The 12,723-nt window shown below is 52.4% G+C and overlaps 3 protein-coding genes across 6 annotated transcripts in view; all 3 read right to left on the reverse strand.

Moving 5' to 3' along the window:
- Positions 1–1,484, reverse strand: part of CUNH19orf53 (chromosome unknown C19orf53 homolog) — a 2,284-nt gene extending 800 nt beyond the window's left edge. The window contains exons 1-2 of one of the 2 annotated variants that reach the window (XM_005370953.3): positions 1,324–1,484; positions 1,177–1,232 (exon numbers count right to left, since the gene is read on the reverse strand). In XM_005370953.3, the coding sequence (XP_005371010.3) occupies positions 1,177–1,232; positions 1,324–1,468 (201 nt within the window). In that variant the 5' untranslated portion in view covers positions 1,469–1,484. The remainder of the gene's footprint in view (positions 1–1,176; positions 1,233–1,323) is intronic. The other variant, XM_005370940.3, reaches the window with a different exon arrangement.
- Positions 1,464–8,547, reverse strand: Mri1 (methylthioribose-1-phosphate isomerase 1). Of its 2 annotated transcripts, none has more exons than XM_026777922.1 (5): positions 7,889–8,547; positions 7,125–7,300; positions 5,267–5,443; positions 4,953–5,177; positions 1,464–1,535 (listed from the first exon to the last, which is right to left on the reverse strand). In XM_026777922.1, the coding sequence occupies exons 1-5, from the start codon at positions 8,257–8,259 to the stop codon at positions 1,510–1,512; spliced, it is 975 nt and encodes a 324-aa protein (XP_026633723.1). In that variant the 5' UTR covers positions 8,260–8,547; the 3' UTR covers positions 1,464–1,509. The 2 variants fall into 2 exon arrangements, with proteins under 2 accessions (XP_026633723.1, XP_005370998.1); XM_005370941.2 differs by lacking the exon at positions 1,464–1,535 and adding an exon at positions 3,169–3,706 and having other exon boundaries at positions 7,889–8,546.
- Positions 8,548–9,202: 655 nt separating this feature from the next.
- The window catches only part of Ccdc130 (coiled-coil domain containing 130), a 14,868-nt gene continuing 11,347 nt past the window's right edge, over positions 9,203–12,723 (reverse strand). For both annotated transcript variants that reach the window (XM_026777899.1, XM_013355078.2), the window contains 4 exons: positions 11,740–11,882; positions 11,491–11,663; positions 10,255–10,393; positions 9,203–10,062 (listed from right to left, as the gene is read on the reverse strand). In XM_026777899.1, coding sequence (XP_026633700.1) covers positions 9,650–10,062; positions 10,255–10,393; positions 11,491–11,663; positions 11,740–11,882 — 868 coding nt within the window. In that variant the 3' untranslated portion in view covers positions 9,203–9,649. The remainder of the gene's footprint in view (positions 10,063–10,254; positions 10,394–11,490; positions 11,664–11,739; positions 11,883–12,723) is intronic.

The raw sequence follows: 12,723 nt of genomic DNA on the forward strand, positions 1-12,723 counted from the left end.
ACACACACACACACACACACACACACACACACACACACACACACCCTTCCTTTTGTTCTTTGAGAACGGCTTTAGATTCAAGCTTCCCTTGCCTTGACTTACCACTATGGGCCTGTGTGTTACCATGCTCAGGTGAAAAGAACACATCTAGCAGCGGGACAAAGAGTCCTTAAAGGGCCAGTAAGGCCAGAGGGACAGAAAAAAGGATGAAGGCAGTGAGGACCATGGAGGGTTATGGGCAGAGGCAGATGCCTCAGTAGCTACAGCAGGAGAGGAAAGTCGACTAGGGTCCAACCTGGAAGGTGGGGGAGAGGTGGCAGAAGTAGGTGGATTCTGGATGTATGCTAAAAGGACTAGACCGGATAGGAGCTGAGTTCAAGGAAGGAAAGTGGTCCCGCGACAGATTGTGGAGGGAACTCACTTAAGGACCTGAGAGTGGGTACCTCAAGGAGCAGAGTAGGCTTCTGGGTAACCTGCCTAGGAGATATGTGGGGAGATAGAATGATCTATTCAAGATTAAGCCATATTAGAGCCTCTAATTTTCCAAATTAATTTTTTACTTATATGTATGAGTGTTTTGCTCACATGTATATCTGTGTACCACATACATGCAGTGCCTGTAAAAGATGGCATTGGAAATCCCCTGGGACTGTTACAGGTGGTTATGAGCTGCCATGTGGGTGCTAGAAACTGAATTGAGATCCAGTGGAAAAGCAGCCAGTACTTCTAGCCTCTCTGGGCATGGGCTCACACCCACCCACCCACCCACATATAATTAAAATGTAGACTAGGCTGGCCTTGAATTCAGAGATCAGCCCAGATCTGCCAGAGCGTGTAAGGAGCTACCACGCCCGCCTGCAGCACTTGTGATCCCTAAAACCACCGTTCAGTTCCCAGAACACACGTGACGGCTCAAAATCGTCACTAATTCTAGCACTGGGGGATTGGGCATTCTCTTCTGATACCAGGCACACACTTGATGCACGCACACACAGGTAAAACACTAATACACATATAAAATAAGCACAAAACTCGAGGCTACCGGCTGACACACATCTGAACCCCTCAGAAGCTAAGTGCGGGTCTGGATCCACAGAACAAGGGAGGACAGACTCGGAACCGGGAGTCCCCTCCGCCCGCTCCCATCCCGGGTCACCACCGTTGCGCTCCGCTCACCTTCTTCAGCTTTTGCTGCTGCACGACGCGCGCCTTCTTGGGAGCGATGACTCGACCTGCGGAGTGACACCAGCCAGTGAGACGAGACGTGGCCACCCTCCCCTAGCTCCGCCGCCCTCGCGCCCTCCTCAGGACCCGGTTCCTCACCGCCTTTCCTCGGCCCTCGGCTCCGCTCCGCAGCTGCCGCCTTGCTTTTAGGTTTCTGCGCCTGAAACTTGCGCTGTCCCTGCGCCATGTTGTACCACGAGCCGGAAGAGGAGGGGCGACGTGCAGGAGAACCGGAACTCCGCATGACGTCACTGGCTACAGTGGGCCCTTAAGGCCTCAGTGGACTCAGCGCGGCACTCTTAGAGGAACGGCTGTCCAAGAATTCAAAGGAAAATTATGTTACCATTTTCAGGGGTCAGGACACTTATGTATTATAAAATGCGATGGTTTGTGCTTCTTATACATAAAGGTTCAAATTAGGCTTGGGGTGAGGCAAGCAAGGTGGAAAATTAAGGGAGTGCCAAAAAATTTAAGTAGTCACTGGGGAGATGGCCCTGGGGGTGAAGGCTCTTGCCGCCGCTGTGTCAAATCACTTCGGTTCAATCCTGGGTGTTGGTGCATTCGCTTAATTAGTCAGAGAACTAACTCCTTCAGACTGTCTTTTAACCACATTCACATACATAATAAATAAACAGGTCATAAACCCTTAGGCTATCATGATACATTAATTTTGCAGTTGTGCTGGGATGGCTTAGCTTCACACTCGCAGCACAAAAGCAGCCACAGTCACAGCATCAGTTATGATCTTTTCAATAATTAGATATATTTGGGTTTTGTTTGTTTTTTTTTCAAGACTGGGTTTCTCTGTAGCTTTGGAGCCTGTCCTGGAACTAGCTTTTGTAGACCAGGCTGGCCCCAAACTCACAGAGATCCACCTGCCTCTGCCTTCTGAGTGCTGGGGGGATTAAAGGCGTGCACACACACCCCCCCCCCCCTGGCTTATATTTGGGTTTCTGAGACAGGGTTTCTCTGTGTAAGACCTAACTGTCTAGAACTCACTTTGTAGACCAGGCTGGCCTCGCACTCAGAGGTCCCCCTGCCTCTACCTCCTGAATGCTGGGATTAAAGGCATGTGCCACCACCACCCAGCTTCTTTTCGATATTAAAAGATTTAAAATATGTCTGGTGGTTGGGATTATCACTCAGCAGGTAAAGTAGCTTACTATTCATGCGTGAGGACCTGAGTGCCATCCTCAATGAGTGAGCGCGCTCATACCTCGATCCTAGTGCTGAGGGGGCTGAAGACAGGAGAGTCCCTGTAGCCCCACCTAATGGTGGAGTTCCAGGTCCAGATACTCTCACAACATTAAAGCAAAGCAGGTTGTAGTGGCTCACACTTTTCACCCTTTGCTCAGGAGGCAGAGGCAGGAGGATCTCTGTGAGTTCCAGGCCAGCCAGGGAGATATAGAGATGCTGTCTTAAAAAGACAAACATTTGGGGGCTGGAGAGATGGCTCAGTGGTTAAGAGCATTGCCTGCTCTTCCAAAGGTCCTGAGTTCAATTCCCGGCAACAACATGGTGGCTCACAACCATCTGTAATGAGGTCTGGTGCCCTCTTCTGGCCTGCAGACATACACACAGACAGAATATTGTATACATAATAAATAAATAAATATTTTAAAAAAGACAAACATTTATCTTGATTACTGAATTTTGGTGTCCTCTTTTAGAGCACTTGTTGCTCTTGCAGAGAGGACCTAGGTTTTGTTCCCAGCACCCACATGCAGCTCACAACCATCCAGGCCCAGAGGATCCAGTGTCTTTTTCTGGCCTCAGAGGGCACCAGGCACTTGCAAGTAAAGCACTCACACATAAAATAAATGGCCAGGTGGTAAGGGTGCATGCCTTTAATCCCAGACTCAGGAGGCAGAGGCAGACAGGATCTTTATGAATTAAAGGCCAGCATGGCCCAGAGTTCTAGGACATCCAAGGTGACCTAGAAAAATCCTGTCTTGCAAAAAAAAAAAAAAAAATCAAAACAAACAAGTAGTTCAAAGACAGCTAAGATCATTCTGATTATCCCTACATTGGTTTTCTGTTTTGTTTTTCAATCTGTAGCCCAGAGTAGCCTAAAACACAAAGAAATCCTCCAGCCTCAGCTTCCCAGGAGCTGGGATTACAGGTGTGTACCCTCTGACACCTGCCTTGGCATGGGTCATACAAAGGATGGAGCCGGAATGTGATCGTGGGCAGCTTTGTTGTGGATGCTGGGACTCTGCAGAGCTGGGTAAATCTCGTCTGCTCTAGCAGCTGGAGGAGCTTTGGGGTAGCCATTTGAAAACTTTATTACAAAATCAGAGGAACCAGGGAAGGTCGGGGAATCACATCTGGGAACTATCTAGGGTCTGTCCCTCTGAGAAGATGGAGGCACTTAGGGCTGCTTGGAGCTCCTCAGGGGCAAAGACACCCAGCTCAGTGATGATGCCACCAGTGATGAGTTCATGGGGGGTGACATCAAAGGCAGGATTCCAAACCCGGATTCCTGCAGGGAGAGAGGGAGGCATGTAAGGCGGGACTGGCCCTGAAAACACCCTGGCTGCTGTTGCCTGTCCTCACCACAGCAAGACACGGTTTCCTCTGGAGCTTTGGAGCCTGTCCTGGGACTCACTCAGTAGACCAGGCTGGCCTCAGACTCAGAGATTCACCTGCCTCTGCCTCTCCAGTGCTGGGATCAAAGGGGTGTGCCACCACTACCTGGCTCTTTCTGATTTTTGAGATGGGGTCTCACTATATAGCCCAGGATAATCCTGAACTCTCAGCAGCCCTCCTGCCTCAGTCCAATGCTGGGAGCCCTGCTATGTCCCATCGTCCCTGGTTGTCTGTGTAGATGCTTGTTCAGACAGAGCCTCACTTGGCAGAACACACTAGCCTGAAATTCTCTTCTACTGCATTGTCTTGAGCCTGTGCAGCTCTGTTGCCTGGGCTTCCGGAATGCCGGGCTTACAGGGTTACACCACCACTCCAGCACTGTTGTGTGTGTGTGCGCATGTGCTCTTGCCTATAGAGGTTAGCAGCCAACCTCAGCTTTGGTTCCTCAGGAACCATCCAGTTTACTCTTTGAGACAGGGTCTCTCACTGAACCTGGGACTGGCTAGAAGCTCCAGGGATCTGCCTTCTCTTTCTCCCCAGCACTGGGATTATAAACCTGTGCCATAAACTGGGTGTGGTTGCACATGCCTTTAATCCCAGCACCCAGTGGCAGAAATAGGTGGATCTCTGTGAGTTCGCGGCCAGTCTGGTCTACAGAGTGAGTTCCAGGACAGCCAAAGATACCCAGAGAAATCTTGTCTTGAAAAACCAACCAACCAACCAACCTGTGCCATGCTGGGCGGTGGTGGAGAGTGCCGTTAATCCCAGGATTTGGGAGGCAGAGGCAGACGGATCTCTGTGAGTTCAAGGTTATATTGGTCTACAAAGCAAGTTTCAGAATAGTCAAGGCTATCTACTCAGAGAAACCCTGTCTAATAAATAAATAAAAACAAAAACAAACAAACAAAACACCTGTGCCACCACAGCTGTCTTTTTAAAGAGTTGGTTCTGGGCACCAAACTTAAGTCCCCACCCCAACACTCTACGTACTGAGCCCCACCTCCAGCCACCAAGCACTGTTTACGAAGTCTGACTTCGAATTTAACCTCCACCAACAGAATCCCGCTGAGGAGCTTGAATGAGCAAAGCAGCTCCTGCCACTGAGGCCCACAGTGCCGAGCGCCACACCCACACCTTACCCTGTGCCGCAATCCTGATTCCATTCAGGTCAGTCAGCTCCTGGCTAGGGCGCTCCTCTATGACAATCTCCTTGCCAGTCTCCAGATGGAGGTCACAGGATGAGCTGGGGGCAGCCACGTAGAAGGGGATGCCATGGTGCTTGGCGACAATGGCCAGCTGGTACGTGCCTATTTTGTTGGCTGTGTCTCCATTGGCAACGACACGGTCAGCTCCCACTACCACAGCTGGGGGAGTGAGGGAGAGTTGGAAAAGTCACATACCTGGCTTGGGATGCCCACAGCACTACCTGGCCCACTGTGTCCAGCCCACTGACCTGATACACCCTGGTGCGCCATGGCAGCAGCGGCCATGCTGTCCGTGATGAGAGTAGCAGGAATCTGCTCATACACCAGCTCGAAGGCTGTCAGCCGGGCTCCCTGGTTGTAGGGCCGGGTCTCTGTGCAGAAGGTATGCTCCAGTCGGCCCATCTCATGTAGGGAGCGGATCACACCTGCGGGGCAGCCACAAGACAAGCAGGGTGGCCCTGAGACTGGGCTGCAAGTGCTGAGGCTCATATGGCCTCCAGTCTTTTCTGTAGCTATTCCCGTGCCTGACTCTTACCATCTTTGTATCCACTTTCTGATACCCCCCGATTCCTCAGTCTCACAAGGCAGCCCCACCACTCTGATCTTTAGTCCCTGCCCTGTCCTTGTCATTTAGGATGTTTAACACTCTTGAGACAGGGGCTTGCTATATGACTCTGATTAACTCTTCAAATATGATCTTCTTGCCCCAGCCTGCTGAGGGGCTTTAGTACCTTCTAATAATTTATTTTTTGTTTGTTCTGCGGTATTGGGGATGGATGGAATGCATGACATTGCATTGGGCAGCAGGGTGCTTAGAGCTGACCCACACACCCGGCTCCTTAATGGAGGATGCCCAGCGGTGCCCCACTACCGACCTCCACCTCTAAGTCCTTTGTCATTCCCCTGTACCCCAGGCTGCAGATGCCTGGCATCTCTTCCACAGTTCATAGCTGTGTTTCCTCTCCCTGGAAGTGAGTAGTTGCTCGGTGAATGCTGGCGGAGTCAATGAACGGGGCACATGAGCCTTGTTCTGAAGACCTGGGTTCCCAGGATCCAGTGCTGGACTTAGGCAGACAGGAGAGCTTCCTGGACAGCCAGGGGCCAGGACGACTCTGCTGCCTTGATTCCCAAATCCCTATGTCCTTGTCCTGGTCACAGCTTCCCCAGTCCTACTCAGGGTATGTCCCTCTGTTCCCAGTCCTCTGGAAGTCAACACCATGCCCCTTCTCCAGGCATGTGGCCGAAGTCAGGCAGGTGACCCAGGGAAGTTTCTAGTCTCTGAAAGCAGAATTACTTCAATCCATGGGCAAAATGAGGGATAGTGTCCTAACGCCATTGGTTGAACTCCTTGATATACCCACACCTGCAAACAAGTTTCCAGTGTCTGTGTACAGAAACGAATCTACAGGGGTAGGGAAAACAACAACAACAAACTAATATCCTGGGCTGGAGATGGCTCAGTGGTTAAGAGCACTTCTGTTCTCAGAAGGCCTAACTTGGTTCCTAATATCCAGGTGGAGGCTCACAACCACCTTTACCTCCAGCTTCAGAGGATCCAACACCATCTTTTGATACTGTGTGGTATTTGAAAAAAACCAAACCAAAATCCACATTTCTGTGGCTGAAGTAATTTGAGTACAGGGTTTCTCTGTAGCTTTGAGCCTGCCCTGGAATTTGCTGTGTAGACCAAGCTGGCCTTGAACTCACAGAGATCCGCCCACCTCTGGGATCTCTGTGCTTGGATTAAAGGCTTGCTTTAATTAAGTCCAACTCTTTTTTTTTTTTTTTAAATATTTATTTATTATGTATACAATATTCTGTCTGTGTGTATGCCTGCAGGCCAGAAGAGGGCACCAGACCCCATTACAGATGGTTGTGAGCCACCATGTGGTTGCTGGGAATTGAACTCAGGACCTTTGGAAGAGCAGGCAATGCTCTTAACCTCTGAGCCATCTCTCCAGCCCCCTTAAGTCCAACTCTTAACTGCTGACCCAGCCCCAGCTGAGCAGGTACTCTTGCCATTGAGCAACACCCCAAGTTCAAGGTGCTTTGCCATGCACCCCAAAAAGACCCTCCCACGCCCAACAATTGACGGTGCTGCCTCACCTAGGGCTGTACCATAGCCAGCAGTAGCCAGAGCGCCAGTGTTACAGTGTGTCAGCACGGTCACCTTGCCACCCCTGGGGTTGGTGTGCTCCAGGAGGTGGCGGGCTCCCAAGTCCCCGATGTTCCGGTTATCTCTGAGGTCTTTCTCCAACATATCCTCAGCGAAGCAGATGACTCTGGGGACAATAGGGGCTCTCAGCACTGCTGGAAATGACCCGGCTAGCTGCTCTCCTGGGACCTTCTTTGGGGATACACCTGTCACTTTACTCACTAAACCCGTGTATGGGAGCCAGATGCTGGGGGTGGGGCACAGTAGCAAACACAACAAACCCTTGCCTCTGCGGTGATGATATTAGGGTGGGAGAGGCAGTCGATTAACCTGGTAAAATGAAGGACATGAAGGCAGAGTTGGGGACAAGGTGTTATTACAGAAGGGGAGAGGAGGGAGCAGGAACCTGACAGGTTCAACAGAACACTGAGAATGAAGTGGCATGACCAGAAGTGGGAAGGGAAAGAGAAATGTAGAGAGGAAAGCAGGAGAGAGTGTAGAAGACCTCATGGTAAAACCTAACCGGACGGGTGTCATAAAGCTGGCGTGGAGCTGCAAGGGGCTGAGTTCAAGGACCTGAAGAACACGGCGCAGGGATGAACTTTCAGTCCTACCAGTGGGGCCTAGACACGGCACACGCCTGCTTCCTGGTATATAGAAGGGGAGAAGGGAGTCAGTGGCTTCTGTTTGCACTGCCCGGTCCAGGATCCCGTACCTTTCCCGCACCGTCTCCTCGGTGGCACCTTCCCGCTCCGCCTCCCGAGCTGCCACGCGAGCCAGATCGCGGGCGGCACGGGCCATGTTGACAGCAGTGGGCCTGGCGGCGACGAGGAGGCGCAGCTGATCTTGCACGAAGGCCACCAGAGCTGTAAGTCCGGGACCGCCGGCGCCAGCCCGCAACTCCACCGCCAGGCTGAGGCAGCCCACCAGCGCGATGGCGGGGGCGCCGCGCACCTTCATGGCGCGGATGGCATCCCTGGCCTGCTGCACCGAAGCCAGTGCCTCGTAGCTGCAATGCTCAGGCAGCTGCAGCTGGTCGAGGATCTCCAGCGAGCCGGGCGAGTAGCGAATTGCTTCCAGACGCATGGTGCCTGGCGCGTTGGGCCACACTGCAGCTCGCTTAGGCTGCGGGGCGGAGCCACGTCCTGTTGCTGGCGCTTGCGCAGCACACACGCAGCCCGGGCTGCCCAGCGATTAGCTTTTTCCGGTGTCGCAGCGAAATGCGTGAGGGTGCTTGGTGGGCTTATTTTTGCCCAGAACTGTTCATCGGTTACTGAAGCGATAATTTGGCAGTCTCAGCTTTGCTGGGCTTCGGTTCACTGACACCTAGCGCTTAATCACCGAGACAAACGACCTTCCTTGGACCACTTTTAGCCCCATTTCTTTAAAAGTACAAGCCAGGCGATGGTGGCGCAAGAGGCAAGCGGATCTCTGTGAGTTCGAGGCCAGGTTGGTCTAAACTAAAAGAGTAAGTTCCAAGGACAGCTTGGGCTGTTACACAGAGAAACCCTGTCTCGAAAAACAAAAACAAAACAAAAACAAGTACAATGAAGAACTTTTATCCTTAAGGACTGAAGAGATTGCTGAGTGGTTTAAGAGTTCATACCAGAGTTCGGTTCCCAGATGGCTTCATGTCTGCTTCTACCTCGTTACAGAGGCCCCTTCTGAACTTAGTGGGACAACATACTTGTAATGCAAACGCTTAATTAAAAATAAACCTCAGACCTTAATCTCAGCACTTGGGAAGCAGAGCTCTGTGAGTCTGAGTTCCTCTAGTCTACATAGTGAGTTCCAGGGCAGTCAGGGACAGAGAAACCCCATCTTAAAAAGCAAACAAAACACAAAACAAAACCACACACTCAAACACAGGAATTTCTCTTTATAGTCCAGGCTGGACTGGACCACACCTTGTCTCTACTGGGGGTGTGCTCAGCACTGTCTGGATGAGGGTGTTTTTGATGGCTGTTTCACAAGCACCCCTACTAGCTGGGTCATCATGAGTGGCTGACCCGAGCTTATGCATGCAGCCTGGATGTCCTTCCTGCCCAACTCTAGTGTTTTGTCTGTGGCTCCAGCAGCCTGACCCTCTTTCAACCTTCCTGTGTAGTCCCCGACAGCTCATACAGGATGCCACCCCAGGCCATGGCCAATCTTGATCCGGTATCTCAAAGCCCCCATCCTGCTGTGTGGGGACACTGCTGTCATAATAGTGGCTGCAGCAGCATCTGCTTAGTTGGGTGGAAATGAAGGAAGGACAGCTACTAGGTGACTTTAGCAACCCAAAGCAGGGACAAAGAACAGGGCTTTAATGTTACGGTGTCAGGGGTTCTACCAAGGCACAGACATCCTCAGCGAAACTAAATAAATAATGATCTCTATAGGGAGAGAAGTCTGTGGCTGGGCCGGCAGCAATGAGGCCTGCAGTCCGTAAGGTCTGGACGAGTAATGGCTTCTGGTTCCTGGAATTCTGACTCCCTTACTCGCTCTCTGAGTCCGAGTAGTCAGCCACCAGGGAGGCACTGGGGTTGCTGGGGCGTAGCAGGTCCTCCTGGGAGGAACCCAGGGGTAAGGCCTGGTCTCTACAGTTCCTCGTGGATTCTGCTGTCTCTTGAGGTCTGTCCTGGGTGGCTCCTGGTGGCCCTCTTGGTTCTGCTGACAAGGGACTGTCTGCTGCACACTGGGGACTTTCTGGAACTTCTTGAGACCTTCTCCTCACTATGCCCAGGTCCCCCACTGTGCTCGTGGTGCTGGGGGGTGGTCTGCGGCCCTGGCACAACTTCTTCAGAACAGTGCTAGCTTTGCTGCTGCTAGCACTGGGTCCCTGGGCCGAGGGGAACCAAGAGCGGTGGATGATCTCCGTGCGCTTCAGTTTCTGTTTGTCCTCATAGGCTGTGGGGAAGAACAGGTATTGTGCAAGGGTCCGAGGTTCAGGGGCAAAGTGTGCATAGCATATGCACACCCCTTGAGCTTTCTCCCCACCACTGTAAGCAACAAGGTCCCCTAGGGACCAGGTGCCCCCCAAACCCTGCATGCAACCTCTGCCTCCCATGAAGCTTCTGGTCCAGTGCCACCACCACTCACAGTCCAGGGTGTGCAGCCTTAGCAGGGCAGCCAGTCTGCGGTCGTCCTCTGACTCCGGCACGAGAGAGATGGCTAGGTTGGCCTTCGCCTGCAGCGCCTGGTCCTTCTCTTCCTCCTCCTGCATGGCTTTCTTTTTTTCCTGTGGGTGGGTGTGACACACAGGGAGGGACATCAGAACCTTGCCTCCTTGAGACACATGGGTCTCACTCCAGTCACTGGGTCTGCTTCTCTCTTGACACTGAAGCAAGGGAAGGGCCCATACAGTACCTGCGATGCAAAAGTGGCCCCACGTGCAGGGCTCATGCATTCGGTCCCTCAAGCCCTCAATGTCAAAAAGATGACCATGTGCTATATAACACTACATGCTGACCAATGATGGGCTGCAGGTGTGACCCACTAGATAAATTCCGGAAGATGTGATAAAGAAGGTGTGGTGGCCTATGCCTGGAGTCCCAACAGGTCCAGGCAGGGACAGAGAATTTAAGACGACACTTAAGCTCGGGCAATACTGTAATTCGGAGGTCCTAGAAATTTTTTCTACTCGCCCCCCACTTTTTGGGGCGAGGAGCATGGTCTCCCTTTGCAACCCAGATGGACCTGGAACTTGAAATAGTTCCCCTGCCTCAGCTTCCTGAGCATTGTGGTTATAAGCACGAGCCGCTAGGCCCAGCTTTCTGTTTTTGAGGTTGGACTCCGACTCCTGGGCTCTAATGAGCCTCCCATTTCAGTCCCCCAGTGGCTGGAAGCACAGACAGACATGACCAAAACTGGCTTCCTGCTTGTGCTGAAACATCGTTCCCTCTGTGACGGCTGACAACATGAGGCTTTGGGCAGGTGACCAGGTCGTGAGGGGCTCTCCCTCATCAATGGGGTCAGTGTCTTACACAGGAGTCCCCAGGGCACCTGTGTGTCCTGTCTGTGCCTTGAGGATCCAGCAGGAAGTTCCGAGGAACCCAACCAGGCACTCTGTACACAGTCAATTTGTAGATGCCTCTACGCTAGACTTCCGGCTTGTACAGCAGTGACTAATCCATCTCAATCTAGACTTCCCAGTCTGTGCTATGCTTGTTAGAGCAGCAGGAAGAGATTAGGCAGGGACATGACTCTGTGCTGCATACAGGGAGCCTGGGGCTCAGAGGGGAAATGACCAGCTCGCAAATGGGATAAGGGGACACAGGTCTGAACCACAGTCTCCCAGCTCTGAGCCGGCTGATGTCCACTGTGGGGTTCCCTCACCCGGAAGCGCCTGCGCAGCATGCTATTCAGAGCGAAGTCGTCCTTCCAGGCGTTCTGTGCCTCCTGGATGTGGCTGAGTGTAGGCAGGGCCTTCTTCAGCGTGCTGCGGTCGGCCTCGCCATGCTCCAGGCGAAACATGGCATCCGTCTCCAGTTTCTCTTTCTTCTCATGCTCTGCAAGGACCACGTAAGCATGACTCTGGGGAAGCGACCTGGGGTCACATGGGGTGGGCAAGCATGCGGTGCTCACCTGTGGTCAGCACCTGCTCATTGTCTTCCATATCCCAGCGCTCCTCCTTGCGGCTGGCTCCACTCACGATGACATAGTCACAGTTGGCAGGGTCTGTTTGCATCTCGATGTAGTTGACGCAGAGGTGACATTTCATTCGGAACCTACAAAGGACCTGGAGTTAGGATGCAGTGATGCTCTCCTGAGACCCCAGAACCACTGTCCGAGCACCCATCGCACCCAGCTCAGAACTGGGAGAACTCTGGAAAGACCTGCAGACTTGCAACCAGAAGAGCAACCAAGAGGCTGAAGATGGGGCTGGGGGTCCAAAGTACAGGGCCTGCTCAGCATGCTCCAGTGTTGGCTTTCACCCCCAGTGTGACAAAAACCCAACATTTAGTGATAGGTGTGGTGGCACCCACTTGTGACCCCAGTGCTCCCTAGGCTACACAGTAAGACTCTCCGCCTACAATCAAGCACCCAGACACTAAAGCTGGCTCTTCCATTCATTTGCCCATTCCTTGCCTACTTATCCATCCACCTATACATCCATCTACCTACAAATCCATCATCCACTTACCTGCCCATTGGCTCATCTATGGATCCACCCATAGACCCACCCACCAGCCACCCATCCATTACCCATCCTCTACTCACTCTCTTACTCAGCGGGTCACCACCTGGGCACCCTCCCACCCTCCCCCTATTGGCTACTCTGTGCCAGGCTAGTGCCAGCAGCTGGGGATGCGATGATGGACATGTGACAATCAGCTTGGGAAGGGCTGATGTGACGATGAACACGTGCCAGCGAAGAGTGACCACATAAGAGGTGATGGCTTTAAAAAAGGTCCCTTTGGGGCTGGAGAGCTGGCTCAGGAGTTAAGGGCACTGACTGCTCTTTTAGAGGGCTTGGGTTGGGGGTTGGAGAGATGGCTCAGAGGTTAGGAGCACTGCCTGTTCTTCCAAAGGTCCTGAGTTCAATTCCCAGCAACCACATGGTGGCTC

Source organism: Microtus ochrogaster, unplaced genomic scaffold, assembly GCF_000317375.1.
Source record: "Microtus ochrogaster isolate Prairie Vole_2 unplaced genomic scaffold, MicOch1.0 UNK90, whole genome shotgun sequence".
In the NCBI taxonomy this organism is placed as follows: domain Eukaryota; kingdom Metazoa; phylum Chordata; class Mammalia; order Rodentia; family Cricetidae; genus Microtus; species Microtus ochrogaster.